Raw genomic sequence first — 19126 nt, forward strand, 5'->3', positions numbered from 1 at the left:
ACCAACTCATTTACTGAAGAGAGATGTGAATGGCCTCAGCCTGTAACTCCTCCTAAGCCACACCCTCTCTGACGCATTTTGCCTCACCCACCAGGGCTTAAATTAAATGCATTTTTGTGGCTCAAATTACCACTTCTCCAGTTCTGGGTGAAAAACAAGAATATTTAGCTTGGAGCTATGATGTCATCAGGTTACAGGAGGATCTCATGGAGGTTCCATGAAATTCTCCCAGGCCTGATGACATCATAGCTCCTGGCTGAATAAGCTGAGGAATTGTCAATTTGACTCCCACTGATACCAATGATGGGACACTATTCCTCCAACTGATGGGACACTATACCTCCCACTGACACCAATAATGGGGCACTATTCCTCCCACTGATACCAATGATGGGGCACTATTCCTCCCACTGATGGGACACTATACCTCCCACTGACACCAATAATGGGGCACTATTCCTCCCACTGACACCAATGATGGGGCACTATTCCTCCCACTTATACCAATGATGGGACACTATTCCTCCCACTTATACCACTGATGGGACACTATTCCTTCTACTGACACCAATGATGAGGCACTATCCCCCCCACTATTACCAATGATGAGGGCACTATTCCTCCCACTGATACCAATGATGGGGCACTATTCTTCCCACTGATACCAATAATGGGGCACTATTCCTTCTACTGATACCAATGATGGGACACTATTCCTCCCACTGATACCAATGATGGGGCACTATTTCTCCCACTAATACCAATGATGGGACACTATTCCTCCCACTGATGGGACACTATTCTTCCCAATGATGGGACACTATTCTTCCCAATGATGGGACACTATTCTTCCCAATGATGGGACACTATACCTTTCCACTGATACCAATGATGGGACACTATTCCTCCCACTGATGGGACACTATACATCCCACTGATACCAATGATGGGGCACTATTCCTCCCACTGATACCAATGATGGGGCACTATTCCCCCCACTGATACCAATGATGGGGCACTATTCCTCCCACTGATACCAATGATGGGGCACTATTCCTCCCACTGATAACAACTAGGCTACCACTGCGTGTGGATGGGCCCTTAATGCAAGTAGCCAGTATATATTTTTCCAGCTCTAGGTCACAGTGTCTAATTTGTATCAAGGATATCATTGTTGCTTTTTATTGCTAGACAATACTTGAACCCTTCACCTTAATTTCGGCCCCATATGGGACATCTCCGGGAGAGCAGTGTGACGGGATTGTCTCACTTTCTATACTCTCTAGGACTCCACACCGGTGGAGACGGTGAAAAGCCGGCGCTCTTTGGTGCATTGCGGTGCTATTGGATTTTATAATTGGTATTTAATCACATTTTTTTGTACCCAATTAAGTATTAAATGTAATGTAAAGTAATAGAACTCAATTATCCGGCATCAAATTTTAATGAAATCCTCAACCCAAACAATGGACACCGTGAGATGAGATTCTTTATAGATTCGTCTTTATCTGGCTCCACTGGTTGGTTGTAGAAGATCTGGCATGTGATGAAAACTACGGCAAAGGCTGTATGTGAAGCCGGCCTATCCCAGGGAGGTCACGTGTAGTGGAGGCACCAAATGTACCACCGACCGGCAATTTCCAAAATAGAGTTTTCACCAGTTGTGGACACGGGGCGTACTCCGCACATCCAAAACATGTCATCAAAGCACACGGGACGTATGCAGTATGTCCAGTCCCTCTACCCCTCTCTAGCCTCCCCCTTGTCCTCATGCTCATCACACACGACAGCCGGGATCTACTGTGTACAGCAGGCGTGGAAGCTGCTGCTGTCAAAAACTGATACAGTGTTTATAAACATTGTTCAGACTGGAGATAGAAAGATACAAAGTAACATTGTTTATAAACATTGATCAGACTGGAGATAGAGAGATACAAAGTAACTTTGTTTATAAACATTGTTCAGATGGGAGAGAGTTACAAAGTAACATTGTTTATAAACATTGTTCAGATGGGAGAGAGTTACAAAGTAACATTGTTTATAACCATTGTTCAGACAGGAGATAGAGAGATACAAAGTAACATTGTTTATAAACATTGATCACATGGGAGACAGAGAGATACAAGGTAACATTGTTTATAAACATTGCTCAGACAGTAGATAGAGAGATACAAAGTAACATTGTTTATAAACATTGATCACATGGGAGACAGAGAGATACAAAGTAACATTGTTGATAAACATTGCTCAGATGGGAGATAAACAATGTTACTTTGTATCTCTCTATCTCCCGTCTTAGCAATGTTTATCAACAATGTTACTTTGTATCTCTCTATCTCCTGTCTTAGCAATGTTTATAATCAATGTTACTTTGTATCTCTCTCTGTCTCCAATCTGATCAATGTTTATCAACAATGTTACTTTGTATCTCTCTATCTCCTGTCTTAGCAATGTTTATAATCAATGTTACTTTGTATCTCTCTCTGTCTCCAATCTGATCAATGTTTATAAACAATGTTACTTTGTATCTCTCTATAAACATTGATCAGATGGGAGGAAGAGAGATACAAAGTAACGTTGTTTATAAACATTGCTCAGACAGGAATTAGGGAGCTACAAAGTAACATTGTCGATAAACATTGTTCAGACTGGAGATAGAGAGATACAAAGTAACATTGTTTATAAACATTTCTCAGATGGGAGACAGAGAGATACAAAGTAACATTGTTTATAAACATTGTACAGACAGAAGATAAAATGATGCATTGGGGTTGATTTACTAAAAATAAATAGGCTGTGCACTTTGCAAGTACAGTTGCTCCAAAGCTTAGTAAATGAGGGGAATCTCTGCCAACTTCCATCATCCAATCATGTGCAGGCAAAAATGCTGTTTTTTTTTTCTTTGCACGTGATTGGGTACTCTTTGCAAAGTGAAGCTTCACCTCATTTACTAAGCTCTGGCGGAACTGCACTTGCAAATCGTACAGGATTTTTGTTAAATCACTCCCAAGTAACATGTTTATAAACGTTGATCAGACAGGAGATAGAGAGATACAAAGTAACATTGTTTATAAACATTGATCAGACAGGAGATAGAGAGATAGAGGAGATAAAGAGATACAAATAACATTGTTTATAAACATTGCTCAGACAGGAGATAGAGAGATACAAAGTAACATTGTTTATAAACATTGATCAGACAGGAGATAGAGAGATACAAAGTAACATTGTTTATAAACATTGCTCAGACAGGAGATAGAGAGATAGAGAGATAGAGGAGATAAAGAGATACAAAGTAACATTGTTTATAAACATTGCTCAGAAAGGAGATAGAGGAGATAAAGAGATACAAATAACATTGTTTATAAACCTTGCTCAGACAGTTCTTTCAAAACGCTCGTTAACCGAGGTTCCACCATAATCCTTTCTGACAGCATTGATATTCCAACAGAAATATGGCGATGTTTCACATACCACAAGTTTAAAAAAAAAATTTAAGAATTTAACTTTTCTACAACCTTCTTTGCTCTTCCTCTCCAGATGACAAAAAACCCCAACATCTTAGGGTGGGCAAAGGATACTTCGCAAAGCTATACATGGGAACAATGGCAGAAAGCACTATCGATCACTAGTAAAGCATCCTCATGTATTGAAGATGAATGGAAAAGTTCTGGACAGCCGCACACCGATAGAAGTTTCTTATGCCTTTATTTGTAAACCGGGATCACAAAATATACAGGACACCCAAGTAGAGTGGTACGGAACAACAGCTGACGCGTTTCACACTTATACCAAGTGCTTACCCTGTTTCCCCGAAAATAAGACCTAGCGTGATTGTCGGTGATGGCTGCAATATAAGCCCTACCCCCCCAAATAAGTACTAGTCAAAGTCCTGGTAGGTCTTCTTTTCAGGGTAGGGCTTATTTTCGGGGAAACAGGGTAAGTACTTGGTATAAGTGTGAAATGCGTCAGCTGTTGTTCTGTACCACTCTGCTTTGGTGTCCTGTATATTTTGTGATCCCGGTTTACAAATAAAGGCATAAGAAACTTCTATCGGTGTGCGGCTGTCCAGAACTTTTCCATTCATCTTCATCTGCACTTGCGTTAGCCAGCACCTGGGGCTCTTTCTTCTCTGGAGGTTGCTTGTGGATCTACCTGAGTGGTGGGGTTCTTCTCATCTCGTTTGGATTCCTGGACTTATCCTCACGTATTGAACATTGGGATAATTCACTAAAAAAAATTCTTAACAGATGGTACACGACACCTTATAGATTGTCAGAACTATTCCCTTCCACCTCTCCTATCTGCTGGAGGTGTGAGGAATTAGAAGGAAACCTTCACCACACTCTTTGGACATCCAAGAACCTATCAAGTTTTCGGAACCCTATATTGGAGATCTTACGGGTAATCTGACCGAAACTGACACCGGCATCTGCATTATTAGGAATTAAATCTAGATCTATACTAGAACAATAGTATATCACATATCCTAATAGCAGCAAAACTTACCGTTGCCACCATGTGGAAATGTACAGAAGCTCCCAACCTGTCAAACGTCGTCATAAGACTAAACACTCAAGCTCAATACGAACTGATGTTAGCATTCAAAAATGTCTCTATCATTCATTTCAAGAAGAAAAAAAAATGTCAAGCTTGGATAAACAACCCCGAGAGCCTCCAATTACTTAACCACCTCATGCCCGCAGCCGCCAAATGACGGCAGGGCGGCGCGGCTCTCATTCTGGGAGGCCGTCAAATGACGTCCACCCAGAACGACTGCTCTCATGCGCCCTTGGGGGCAGGCATCGCGGCGATCGGTGGTGCGGTGTGTCAGTCAGACACGCCGCTACACACCGATCTCGGTAAAAAGCCTCTGACGGAGGCTCTTTACCATGTGACCAGCCATGTCCAATCACGGCTGATCACGATGTAAACAGGAAGAGCCGTTGATCGGCTTTTCCTCACTCGTGTCTGACAGACGCCAGTGGAGGAGAGCCGATCAGCTGCTCTCCTGACAAGGGAGGTCTGTGCTGATTGCTTATCAGCGCAGCCCCCCTTGGATGCCCACCAAGGACCACCAGGGAAATGCCAATCAGTGCCCAGGCAGCTGCCAATCAGTGCCCATCCCCAATGCCTGCCAGTGCCAGTGCCATCAGTGATACCTATCAATGCCATCTATCAGTGCCACAGATCAGTGCCCAGCAGTGCCACGTATTAGTGCCCAGCAGTGCCCAGCAGCGCCCAGCAGTGCCGCCTATCAGTGCCCATCAGTGCCCAGCAGTGCCGCCTATCAGTGCCCATCAGTGCCCAGCAGCGCCCAGCAGTGCCGCCTATCAGTGCCCATAAGTGCCCAGCAGTGCCGCCTATCAGTGCCCATAAGTGCCCAGCAGTGCCGCCTATCAGTGCCACCCATAAGTACCCATCAGTGCAGCCTTTCAGTGCCCATCAATGTCGCCTATCAGCGCCTATCAGTGCCCACCAGTGCCACCCATGAGTGCCCTTCAGTGCCGCCTATCAATGCCCATCAGTGCTGCATATCAGTGCCACCTACGAGTGCCCATCAGTGCCGCCTATTAGTGCCCATCGTCAGTGCCCATCAGTGTCACCTCGTTGGTGCCACCTCATTGGTGCCGCCTTGTCAGTGCCCATCAGTGAAGGAGAAAACGTACTTACTTACAAAATTTAATAACAGAAACAAAAGAAAAACTTTTTTTTTTTTCAAAATTTAAGGTGTTTGTTTAGCAAAAAATGTAAAACGCAGAGGTGATCAAATACCACCAAAAGAAAGCTCTATTTGTGGGAACAAAATGATAAAAATTCTGCTTGGGTACAATGTAGCGCGACCGCGCAATTGTCATTTAAACAGCGACAGCGCTGAAAGCTGAAAATTGGCCCTGGGCAGGAAGGGGGTGTAAGTCCCCGGTATTGAGGTGGTTAAAGAATAGTGATATATGATACACCAAGATAATGAAGGACCCTTCTTTTTCTTCTCATCCCTAACAATTTGAGTATTTGATAACCAGATCCCTCTTACAGTCTGACCCCACTTGGGGTAGGCGGTGGTAGGTTATCAAAATTCAGATAGGGTACGTTACCCTTATAACTTCTTAATATTCATTTCTTAATACTTGTTATAAACTGATCTATGCAACATGATAAGCAATAGCAAATAATTGTAATCATCTGTGTTGGAAATTATTCTGTCAAAAACCTAATAAAAATTTAAAGTTAAAAAAAAAGAAGAGAGAGAGAGATACAAAGTAACAGTATTTATAAACATTGATCAGACTGGAGATAAAAAAAGATACAAAGTAACAGTGTTTATAAACATTGATCAGACTGGAGATAAAAAGATACAAAGTAACAGTGTTTATAAACATGGAACAGACTGGAGATAAAAAGATACAAAGCAACAGTGTTTATAAACATGGAACAGACTGGAGATAAAAAGATACAAAGTAACAGTGTTTATAAACATTGAACAGACTGCAAATTTTAAAAATGTATTGGGGATTTTTAAGGTTCTAAATTAGAATAAAATCGTTTATAAAAAGTAGAAATGTATTAGAACAATAAAAACAAACATACAAAAAAGTATTGATATTACAGTACTAATACATCTGCTGACTGATTTCATCTCTACATGTTTCGCCTTGGTAATTGGCTTCTTCAGGAGAATTAATGGATATCAGGCTCAGCGAGCACTAAAAGTAAACAGAATTTTTAGAAAAGTGGGACAATCAACAGTCACAAAAACATCAAAGATATGTAACACAGATTTACAAATTAGAAATATCCATCGATTGGAAAAATGTGACTGTCGATCTTCCCACTTTTCTAAAAATCCTGTTTACTTTTAGTGCTCACTGTGCCTGATATCAATTAATATCAATACTTACTTTTTGTATGTTTGTTCTTATTGTTCTAATAAATTTCTCCTTTTTTTAAATGATTTTGTTCTAATTTAGCACCTTAAAAATCCCAAATACATTTTTAAAATTTCAAATGATCTTTCAGGGGATGTGGTGCTTTATCCTTATTAGATGATAAGCAAAATATCTTCTCTCCATTGATCAGACTGGAGATAAAAGATACAAAGTAACAGTGTTTATAAACATTGATCAGACTGGAGATAAAAGATACAAAGTAACAGTGTTTATAAACATTGAACAGACTGCAAATTTTAAAAATGTATTGGGGATTTTTAAGGTGCTAAATTAGAATAAAATCGTTTATAAAAAGTAGAAATGTATTAGAACAATAAAAACAAACATACAAAAAAGTAAGTATTGATATTACAGTACTAATACATCTGCTGACTGATTTCATCTCCACATGTTTCGCCTTGGTAATTGGCTTCTTCAGGAGAATTAATGGATATCAGGCTCAGTGAGCACTAAAAGTAAACAGAATTTTTAGAAAAGTGGGACAATCAACAGTCACAAAAACATCAAAGATATGTAAAAATAAAGATTTCTGGGGACGCTGGCACAAATTGCTACTGAGTACCTGCAGAGTCACCCTGCTTATTGAGGTACTTTGGCACTAGGTTCTTCATTTGATATCAAAGATATGTAACACAGATTTACAAATTAGAAATATTCATCGATTGGAAAAATGTGACTGTCGATCTTCCCACTTTTCTGAAAATCCTGTTTACTTTTAGTGCTCACTGTGCCTGATATCAACTGATATCAATACTTACTTTTTGTATGTTTGTTCTTATTGTTCTAATAAATTTCTCCTTTTTTTAAATGATTTTGTCCTAATTTAGCACCTTAAAAATCCCAAATACATTTTTAAAATTTCAAATGATCTTTCAAGGGATGTGGTGCTTTATCCTTATTAGATGATAAGCAAAATATCTTCTCTCCATTGATCAGACTGGAGATAAAAGATACAAAGTAACAGTATTTTTAAACATTGATCAGACTGGAGATAAAAGATACAAAGTAACAGTGTTTATAAAACATTGAACAGACTGGAGATAGAAAGATACAAAATGACATTGAATTGACCGTTTCAATGTTTCATTTATCAGTAGATTAGAAAAAAAAAGCCTTTATTTCATTTTAAAAAAAAAATAAAGTAAAAAAAAGTGCCAAAATCAAGACTTTAATCTCTACCTGTAAGCAGCAATATGTCCGGTCTTGGCTCGGAAAGGACACCTCTGCACTGTTCTTCTACAGGGAGTGGGATGACAAGAAGTCCATCTGCCAGCTGTGGGAAATCTTTAATGAAGTTATTCTCTCTGTGGAAAGACAAATGAGGATCCAATTCTTCAACACACGTTACTATTTAAAGTGTACTGTTGTTGACAATAAAGTTACAAACCGGTACTAGCATGGATGTAGTAGCCACCAGGAGCCTCCCACATTGATTCCACTTTCTTTTTGGACCACTTTTAATCTTCTGAGACATAGGCTTCTTTACATATCAAAGTTAACTAGGAAGTCATTGCTTGGCCCCACCTCCTCATGATGGGCCTTGAGGGAGACACAGGAGGCGGAAGGGATTGAGGCCAGGCACCGTCTTCTCAGGCAAATTTGAACATTTGCTTTTCTAGGGCTGTCTAGAAGAATACTGAACCAACTTGGAAGCACCTAGAGACTTGTACCTTCATATCATAGAGATGGTCTACAGTACCCCTGGGCTACAGTACACAGTAGGCACAGTCATGGGAATAATGGTACCACCAAGGTAAGGAGAATTCTTTCCACTGATCACCAATGTAAGGGACATTCTTCCCACTGATCACCAATGTAAGGAACATTCTTCTCACTGATCACCAATGTAAGGGGCATTCTTCTCACTGATCACCAATGTAAGGAACATTCTTCCCACTGATCACCAATGTAAGGAACATTCTTCTCACTGATCACCAATGTAAGGAACATTCTTCTCACTGATCACCAATGTAAGGAACATTCTTCCCACTGATCACCAATGTAAGCGACATTTTTCTCACTGATCCCCAATGTAAGGAACATTCTTCCCACTGATCACCAATGTAAGGAACATTCTTCTCACTGATCACCAATGTAAGGAGCATTCTTCTCACTGATCACCAATGTAAGGAACATTCTTCTCACTGATCACCAATGTAAGGAACATTCTTCTCACCGATCACCAATGTAAGGAGCATTCTTCTCACTGATCACCAATGTAAGGAACATTCTTCTCACCGATCACCAATGTAAGGAGCATTCTTCTCACTGATCACCAATGTAAGGAACATTCTTCCCACCGATCACCAATGTAAGGAGCATTCTTCTCACTGATCACCAATGTAAGGAACATTCTTCCCATTGATCACCAATGTAAGGAACATTCTTCTCACTGATCACCAATGTAAGGAGCATTCTTCTCACTGATCACCAATGTAAGGAACATTCTTCTCACTGATCACCAATGTAAGGATCATTCTTCTCACTGATCACCAATGTAAGGAACATTCTTCTCACTGATCACCAATGTAAGGAACATTCTTCCCACTGACCACCAATGTAAGGAACATTCTTCTCACTGATCACCAATGTAAGGAACATTCTTCTCACTGATCACCAATGTAAGGAACATTCTTCCCACTGACCACCAATGTAAGGAACATTCTTCCCACTGATCACCAATGTAAGGAACATTCTTCCCACTGATCACCAATGTAAGGGGCATTCTTCTCACTGATCACCAATGTAAGGGACATTCTTCTCACTGATCACCAATGTAAGGAACATTCTTCTCACTGATCACCAATGTAAGGAACATTCTTCTCACTGATCACCAATGTAAGGAACATTCTTCTCACTGATCACCAATGTAAGGAACATTCTTCTCACTGATCACCAATGTAAGGAACATTCTTCTCACTGATCACCAATGTAAGGAACATTCTTCCCACTGATCACCAATGTAAGGGGGGCGGTTTTTTCTGACTATTTTTCTTCCCACTGACCCCCAATAAAATAATTTTTCTGAGACCTGAAAATTATTTGATGGGTTCCTCTGGAGCAGAAAGGTTGCAAAAGGCTATTCTAACCTGTTAAAAGGTCCATAATTCTCTTCAGATGCTTCAAGCTGTATATTTCAGAGCCAGGCAGGTGATACATTTTCTGGCTCAGCTATGCATGATCCTTTGTCACCTTTCCTCCTCCAGTCTGCTCCCTGGACAATGAATCAGTACCGTCTCCTCAGTCCAGTGAGCAGGAAGGTCAATGAGATGGAGGTGTATGAATTACACCGGCAACTGAACAGAATTATAAACATGCATGTATTTCAACTACACACTTGGACGTTTGCCCAGTGCGCCACGACCGTAAGAATTACTGTTCATGCACCCAAAAGTATTTAATGTGTCCCCCTCTCTGTCCTTGACCCCCTGCTGCTGAACTGATGGGGCCTGAGGAACTTTTATGTAATTTATGGGAGCCACTACCTGTAGGAATACTGCGCATGAGCCCAAAGGTATTTAGATAGTCTCCTCACTTTCTCTAAGCTCCCTGCTGAACTGATGGGGCCCGGGCCTGGTACAGGTGGGTCAGCTCTACCACCCCCCCCCCCCCGCCGCCGCCTATCGGAGACCCTGGGGTGAAGGGCTAGCTAATAAACACATCAAGTGGATCTTGCATGAAAAAGCCAGGTTTCCTTATTAGGTAGCCCTTCATCCCAGGGTCTCTGATAGGCGGGGGCGGTAGAGCCGGCCCACCTGTACCAGGCTCGGGCCCCATCAGTTCACTAGGGGGCCCGGGCCTATTACCCTCTTGGGCTGGCTTTACTTCTCCTCCTATCGATGAGTGAAGGACTAGCTCAGAGGTCTCCAAGCTTTCTTAACAAAGGGACAGTTTACGGACCTTCAGACTTTAGAAGAGCTGGACTGTGGCCAGTGGGAGAAAAAAATGTCCTGGCATCCAGTGGTAGTAAACAATGCCCTATCTTTGGTGTCAATGGGAGGACGAGTGCCCCATTGTTGGTGTCAGTGGAAGGAATAGTGACTTATATCAATAGGAGGAACACTGCCTCAAGGGCCAGATAAAGGCATGCAAATGGCCGCATCTGGCCCATGGACCGCAGTTTGAAGATCACTGCTTTAAAGTATGTGGCTTGGGAGGTTGCAATACAACCTGATGTCAGTGGGGGGAATAGTGCCCCACTGGTGTCAATGGAGGGAATTCTGCCCCATCATTGGTGCCAGTGGGAGGAATTGTGCCCTTTTGTTGGTGTCATTGGGAGGGATAGTGGCCCATTGTTGGTATTAATGAAAGGAATTTTGTCCCATCTTGGGGGCAATGAAAGGGATTGTGCCCCACCATTGGTACCAGTGGGAGGATTTGTGCCCCTTTGATGGTATCAGTGGGAGAAATTGTGCCCCATTGTTGGTGTCAATGGAATTCTGCCGCACCATTGGTGTCGGTGGGATGAATTTGCCCTTTCATTGGTATCAGTGAAAGGAATAGTGCCCTATTGTTGGTGTCAGTGGGAGGAATAGTGCCCCATCATTGGTGTCAATGGAAGGAATTGTGCCCCATCATTGGTGTCAATGGAAGGAATTGTGCCGCACCGTTGGTGTCGGTGGGATGAATTGTGCCCTTTCATCGGCATCAGTGGGAGGAATAGTGCCCTATTGTTGGTGTCAGTGGAAGGAATAGTGGCCCATTATTGGTGTCAATGGAAGAAATTGTGCCCCATCATTGGTGTCAATGGAAGGAATTGTGCCCCATTGTTGGTGTCAATGGAAGGAATTGTGCCGCACCGTTGGTGTCGGTGGGATGAATTGTGCCCTTTCATTGGCATCAGTGGGAGGAATAGTGCCCTATTGTTGGTGTCAGTGGGAGGAATAGTGGCCCATTATTGGTGTCAATGGAAGGCATTTTGCCCCATCGTTGGTGTCAATGGAAGGAATTCTGCTGCACCGTTGGTGTCAGTGGGATGAATTGTGCCCTTTCATTGGTATCAGTGGGAGGAATAGTGCCCCATTGTTGGTGTTAGTGGGAGGAATAGTGGCCCATCGTTGGTAAAAATGAAAGGAATTGTGCCCTATTGTTGGTGTCGGTGGCTGGAATAGTTCCCCAAGGGCCAGTAAAGGCAAGCAAAAGGCCATATCCGGTCCCCAGGCCACAGTTTGGAGACCGCTGGGCTAGCTAATAAGAGGACCTTGCATTATCATACAAAATCCACTTCAATGTTCCAACAAAGCTCGGTTCTACCAGCCTGTCTATCACTGGGAACCTGTGCTACTGTAAATAATAATGAAATGAATGCAAAGCAAGTTAGTGAAATCGTTAATGTCAGTTCAATAATTAATAGGTGGATTCAAACAGAGGATGGTTGTTTAGGAGGTTGTATTTTATAGCTTCACCGAGGATGGAATATTTATTGCAATGTAAGGTGCGATCTCTTGGAAATAATAAACAAAAAGCTGCCGTGGAATAATTTTGAGTGTCATTTTTATTCCTCTATCCCTACTTATTCGGAGACAGAATAATACAGAATGGGGTTCCAGGAAAGGTAAGAGCTTCGTCTTTGATTTACAATGAAAAGAGATTACAGAGAAGATGTCCTATACGCATTGTCTGTTCTGGCATAGCCCATCAGACACCATCTCTCTACAAGCGCATCCTCTCTCGTAATGTATAATGCACCTAATTTAGGTTTTCCTAACTAAAACACAGATGGTAGAATTCAGTAAAGATCTAGCAACACTTTTCTGGGGGTATGATCCCTCAAAATGGCCTGCAGCAGATGCATAAATGCAATAATGTACATGCAATATATACAGTAGTGATGGTCATCTCCATATAGGGGCTCACGTGCACACTACTTAGTTCAATGTTAATCCCACTAGACCGCTCTCACGAGAAACCTCCAGAAACCTGAGAGGTGGGCCCCAAGGTTTCAACCGCCTATGGGCCTCCACAGAGTTTAATCTGGCGCTGTGGCGATACCTCACATGTGGGTGCAAATCGCAGTTAGACATGTACACCCTGTGTTTGCCTTTGTGGGTGTGCTCAGGAGCTTGTAAATGTTTTTTTTTTTAAATGTAACTTTATTGTTTTCACATGGGGTCTAACAAGCCCCCTTGTGTGAAAACATTGGGCATGATCCTTATAAAGCTAGTGGAGATTACTGTAGTAGCTGTGTCTACTCCAGTGATTTCCAGCTTCTAGAGCAGCCAATCTCAAGCAGGGTTCCTCCAGGGATGGCTAGGGTTTCCTTGAGCTGTGGCTAATTGACCTCCCATTTGATGGTACCTGCATAGTTCTAGATCCAACACCACTTGGCAGAGCCAGTGGCATGACTGCAAAGGTATCATTCTGGCAACCCCTGTAATAGGGACATTCTTCCCCTGGGGTTCCTTGAGCTGTGGCTAACTGACCTCCCATCTGATGGTATCCTTATATAGTTCTAGGCAGAGCCAGTGGCATAATGGCAAGGGTGTCACTCTGGCCAACCCTGTAATGGGGACATTTTTCCCTGTGGTTTCTCCAGGGGTGGCTAGGGGTCCCTGTGGCTAACTGACCTCCCATCTGATGGAACCTTCATAGTTCTAGGTCCAATGCCACTTGGCAGAGCCAGTGGCGTGACTTCAAGGGTGTCATTCTGGCCATCTCTGTAATGAGAACATTATTTTCACTTACCACCACCAATGTAAGGGGCATATACCCAATGACCCCAGATGTACTAATATTACCAGGGGTTCCCTGAGAGCTGAACATTATTTTGAAGGGTTCGTCTGGGGTAAAAAGTTTGAGAAAGGCCGTTCTAGAGGTGTCCCATAAGTATGATATATTATAGGTACATTGATTTAATCTGTACCAATGTAAAAAAGCCACCCCTGTAAAGGGGACATACTTACCCTAGAGTTTCTCCAGTAGCTAGGGGTTCCTTAAGCTGTGGCTAACTGACCCCCCATCTGATGGTACCTGCATAGTTCTAGGTCCAATGCCATTTGGCAGTCAGTGGCATGACTGCAAGGGTGTCATTCTTGCCAACCCTGTAATTGGGACATTCTTCCCCTGGGGTTCCTCCAGGGGTGGCTAGGGGTTCATTGAACTGTGGCCAAATGACCTCCCACTGACCTCCCATCTGATGGTACCTGCATAGTTCATTTTGGTCACCCCTGTAATGAGGACATTTTTCCTCTTGGGTTCCTCTGGGGACAGCTAGGGGTTACTTGAGCTGTGGCTAATTGACCTGCCATCTTATAGTACCTGCATAGTTCTAGGTCCAACGCCACTTGGCAGAGGCAGTGGCGTGACTTCAAAGGTGTCATTCTGACCACCCCTGTAATGGAGACCTACTTCCCTTTAGGTTCCTCTAGGGGTGGCTGGAGGTTCCTTGAGAGCTGTGGCTAACTGACCTCCCATCTGATAGTACCTGCATAGTTCTAGGTCCAAGGTCACTTGGCAGAGCCAGTGGCGTGACTTCAAGGGTTTCATTCTGGCCACCCCTGTAATGGAGACATTATTCCCCTTGGGTTCTTCTAGGGATAGCTAGGGGTTCCTTGAGTTGTGGCTAACTGACCTCCCATCTGATGGGACCTGCATAGTTCTAGGTCCAACACCACTTGGCAGAGCCAGTGGCGTGACTTCAAGGGTGTCATTCTGGCCGCCCCTGTAATGGGGACAATATTCCCACTTACCACCACCACTGTAAGGGGCATTTTCCCAATAACCCCGGATGGACTTATCTCACGAGGGGTTCCCTGAGACTAATTTTTAAGGGTTCCTCTGGGGTAAAAAGTTTGAGAAAGGCCGTTCTAGAGATGTCCCATACGTATAGTATATCACAGGTACATTGATTTAATCTGTACCAATGTAAAAAAGCCACCCCTGTAAAGGGGACATACTTTTCCTAGAGTTTCTCCAGTGGCTAAGGGTTCCCTTAGCTGTGGTTAACTGACCTCCCATCCGAGGATACGTGCATAATTCTAGGTCCAATGCCACTTGGCAGAGCCAATGGCATGGCTGCAAGGGTGTCATTCTTGCCAACCCTGTAATTGGGACATTCTTCCCCTGGGGTTCCTCCAGGGGTGGCTAGGGGTTCATTGAACTGTGGCTAACTGATCTGCCATCTTATAGTACCTGCAATGTTCTAGGTTCAACACTACTTGGCAGAGCCAGTGTCGTGACTTCAAGGGTGTCATTCTGACCACCCCTGTAATTGAGACATTCTTCCCTTTAGGTTCCTCTAGGGGTGGCTAGAGGTTCCTTGAGCCGTGGCCAACTGACCTCCCATCTGATGGTTCCTGCATAGTTCTAGGTCCAACGTCACTTGGCAGAGCCAGTGGCGTGACTTCAAGGGTTTCATTCTGGCCACCCCTGTAATGGGGACATTATTCCCCTTGGGTTCTTCTAGGGATAGCTAGGGGTTCCTTGAGTTGTGGCTAACTGACCTCCCATCTGATGGTACCTGCATAATTCTAGGTCCAACGCCACTTGGCAGAGCCAGTGGCGTGACTTCAAGGGTGTCATTCTGGCCACCCCTGTAATGAGGACATTATTCCCACTTACCACCACCAAAGTAAGGGGCATTTTCCCAATAACCCCAGATGGACTTATCTCACGAGGGGTCCCCTGGGACCTGAAAATAATTTTTAAGGGTTCCTCTGAGGTAAAAATGTTGAGAAAGGCTGTTCTAGAGAGGTCCCACAGGTATGGTATATGCATAGGTACATTGAATTTTGCCGGACCGTGTAAAAAAAAAAGCCATACATGGGATTCCTATTTCATACAAAAAATACAAATACAAAAATAAATAAAAAAAGTTGTTTGTACTACTGATTTTTTCTTAAACTTTGGAATTCCACCTCATTCAAGTCCCCAGCACATTTTTGCTTGTTAGTACATATTCCTCATTCTTTCACTGCCTAACTTTGATTACAAATGTTGCTGGATCACAAGATCCCCTCCCGTGTTATTGTATATTCTTTTAACTTCATATCTCGAAATACTTTGAAAAACTGAAGTTGTATTCAGTCCTTATTATACTTAGCCTTTAACATTTTCTCTTATTAGTTTTTATTAAAAAGATTGACAGGTACCTTGACAGGAATGAAAATGACCTTATTAAACATATCGCCTTTGCCATGCGCTTACGTTCAACTGATTATCTGGCTCTCCGCTGTGCTGCCTGGTCCTCAAACAGATTAATAAATTATGTATGCCGGAGAATATTATTTCTGTATGGATGAGTAGAAAGCAGAGGTTGCAGCAAAACTAAAAACATTTGATTAACATTAGCTATTCATACCGTTGGCCGGATTTTGAAAACAGTCCGTCCATCCAGCTCAGATATCTAAAACAGGTTCTCCACGTTATGTTCTGGAGACACAACAGGAAAGGAGAGGAAATATCTCCAAAATTCCCATTTTAAAGCTAAATTCAAGTGAGAAAAAAAATCCCCCCTTTCAGTGGGGTTGCCCCCACACTGCAAGGGTCAAATGCTACTTTAGGTTTAGGTAGGGCTGGGGCAATGGGGTAGGTGGGAGGGGCAGGTGCCATGGGCACAATAGTTTACTGTAGGGGTGAGGGCCTTCAAGGCTGAACGAGGCAGTGATTTTGACAAGCGAGTGACTGCTGGGTGTAGGATCCCCAAAGCTTGCATATCATAAATGGGGGGGGGGGGGGGGCGCAGTTTATCATCTTTGCCCTGGGCTTTGGATGACCTTGTCCCGGCACTGGGTTTAGGGTACAGTAAAAAGTAGTGTAGCACCCTCCTAGTTAGTTCAGGGCGTTAGGAAAATTTAGTATACCTCCTGTGTAATCAGTAGAGCAGGGGTGGATTATTCTGGCCTGCTCAGTGTCTTACAGGCTGCTGCTCTGATTGCTCCCCCTGTATTCTAGAGCAGGGGTCTCCAAACTATGGCCCTCCAGTTGTCCAGGAACTACAATTCCCATCATGCCTAGTCATGTCTGTGAATGTCAGAGTTTTACAATGCCTCATGGGACGTTTAGCTCCACAATAGCTGGAGGACCGTAGTTTGGAGATCCCTGCCCTAGAGGATTCTAGAGGCAGACTGAATATTATTGGGGGGGGGGGGGAGTTCAGCCAATCCCTGGGGACGTGTGTTCAGTAGATGGCTGGAGAGCCCATAAATAGTCTAAGCCCGGGTTCACACCTATGCGAATTAGATGCGGCTTACACCGCATCTAATTCGCAGGACATTTTAAAATACATTCATATGAATGTATCTGGTTCACATATGTGCGTTGCATTCGCACTGCGCATTGCACAAAAAACGTGTGCGTTTTTTGGGCATTGCGGTGCGAACTACAAGCCTATTATCTCCTATGGGAACGCATCTGATTCGCAGATGCATTGCGTTCTGAACAAGGATTTTCTCTTTCTCCTCACTACACCTCCCCCTCTCCCCCCCCCTCCCTCCCCCTCTCCCTGCTCTCTAATCCTGAGCAAAAACGCAATGAATCCGTTGAACAGGAGATTGTTATCTCCCCAGTGAAACCTGAGCTTCAATTCGCACCGCACATGTGTGAAACCAGGCTAAGGCTTGAGGCAGGGGTGAGGAGTTTCTGGGTCCAGTCCTGCTTGAGGAGACCCCTGGATTCCTCCTCCCTGGGCAGGATTGTCGGAAGTGACATTCAGAAGACAACGAGGTCCCAGCTGGGGTTTAAGCTGGAGGGCTATTTGCTAAGTCTGGTCCTGGAGTCTGTTTGGGTCTGGAGAAGCTCACTGGAGAGGACCAGGAGGAAGTTGGGGGAAAAAAAGTGTCCAGCTGTCCTGTGGTAGTGTGACTCTGTGTCTCCCTTGTTGAAGCGTGCCCGGTGGATAGTGGAAGGAGGCACCTGATCATCCTGTGTCATTGTGGGTAAATGACCTAAGTTCTGGGCCTTAGTGACTATGTACTATACTCTTAGTTGCTGGAAAGAAGACATACTGTAGTCACCTGTTAGCAGCAGAGAGTCAAATGGGAGCTTTTGTGCAGCTTCGGGACAGAGAGAGAAGAGTCCTCAAAAAGGTCAATTCTTCAGTTTGAGGTATCCCATGCTCCCTTCACCTCAACCAATTAAAATTTTCAATAAAGCATCAAAAGACACCCCTAGACTTTTCTAATTGAGTCAGTGAAAGCGGAGAAACGGCTGTGTGCCTGGCTGCATGTGCACTAATCTGGGGGGGGGAATTTATCAGTGTCACCAGCGGCTCTTCAGGAGGTGCACTACAGTACTTTAACTTACCAAATTCTCTACTCCCACTGACTCATTTGTGCGGCTAGACGGGTCTCTGCATGTAGGCAGGTGCAACTTGGCCTATATGGAGTGGGTGGCACTGTGTCACTATACAAATGGAGTGGAGCTTGCAGAGAAAGATTGTTCTTTGAGAGACTCTGTAGTCGTCACAGAGGACGCCACAACTTCTGATGACCTTTGGCAGGCATCTTGATGTGGGAGTCTATAAAATAGGGTTTCTGCACCGAACGGGCACACTTGGAGCGTGTGATAGGTGAGGGACAGGGACCCCGTTTGTCAGGGAAGGTAATCAGCACAGGAAGAGGTTCCTGACTGACAGGGGTCAGTGCAGGGATGCCTTGGGTTGACAGCAGGCATTCCGCTATCCGGGCCAACCATTGGGGATCGTTTTAGTAGCATAGAGTATTGCTACAGTACACTGCAGTGTGCCACTCCTCCAATGGAAGCCGTCCTCTGCTTAAACTGGCTAAGCCTGGAATACTGCTACTTTGCAAAGAAGTGCCATTACTAAATTTTATCTTGCAACTGTATGAACATCCAACAGTTTGCTACTTGAGAGCCATTGCCTATAGAAACTATCTGCAATTACCTGTGTCGACCTTATTACAATATACAAGATAATATAAAACATCCCTGACTGTGTGTGTGATCTCTCCCAGGTTGGGTACCTCAGCCCCAAGCCCCACCAACACGTAACCTTCCCCGGCAGTTGGAGGTCCTCTGACATCATCAAGTACAAGGCACGGCCCATAACCTGCATTGGACATAAGGATGCCGATGGACAGTCCACCACCAAAGCCAGGGCTGGGACAAGGGATGGGCAGGAGGGGGCAGCTGCTCAGGGTGCAGTGGTAGGGAGGGCACCCCCTCACAGCATGCATGCTCCACATCAGTGGCTTACAACTAATTGTCCTGCATTGGATACG

At 43.9% G+C, this 19126-nt stretch overlaps 1 protein-coding gene across 2 annotated transcripts in view; it reads right to left on the reverse strand.

Annotated features, from left to right (window-relative positions):
- The window catches only part of ASTN2 (astrotactin 2), a 384099-nt gene that overhangs the window by 88663 nt on the left and 276310 nt on the right, over positions 1-19126 (reverse strand). For both annotated transcript variants that reach the window (XM_073600690.1, XM_073600689.1), the window contains one exon: positions 8127-8251. In XM_073600690.1, coding sequence (XP_073456791.1) covers positions 8127-8251 — 125 coding nt within the window. The remainder of the gene's footprint in view (positions 1-8126; positions 8252-19126) is intronic.

The sequence above is a fragment of the Aquarana catesbeiana genome, linkage group LG09, assembly GCF_042186555.1.
Source record: "Aquarana catesbeiana isolate 2022-GZ linkage group LG09, ASM4218655v1, whole genome shotgun sequence".
Taxonomy (NCBI): domain Eukaryota; kingdom Metazoa; phylum Chordata; class Amphibia; order Anura; family Ranidae; genus Aquarana; species Aquarana catesbeiana.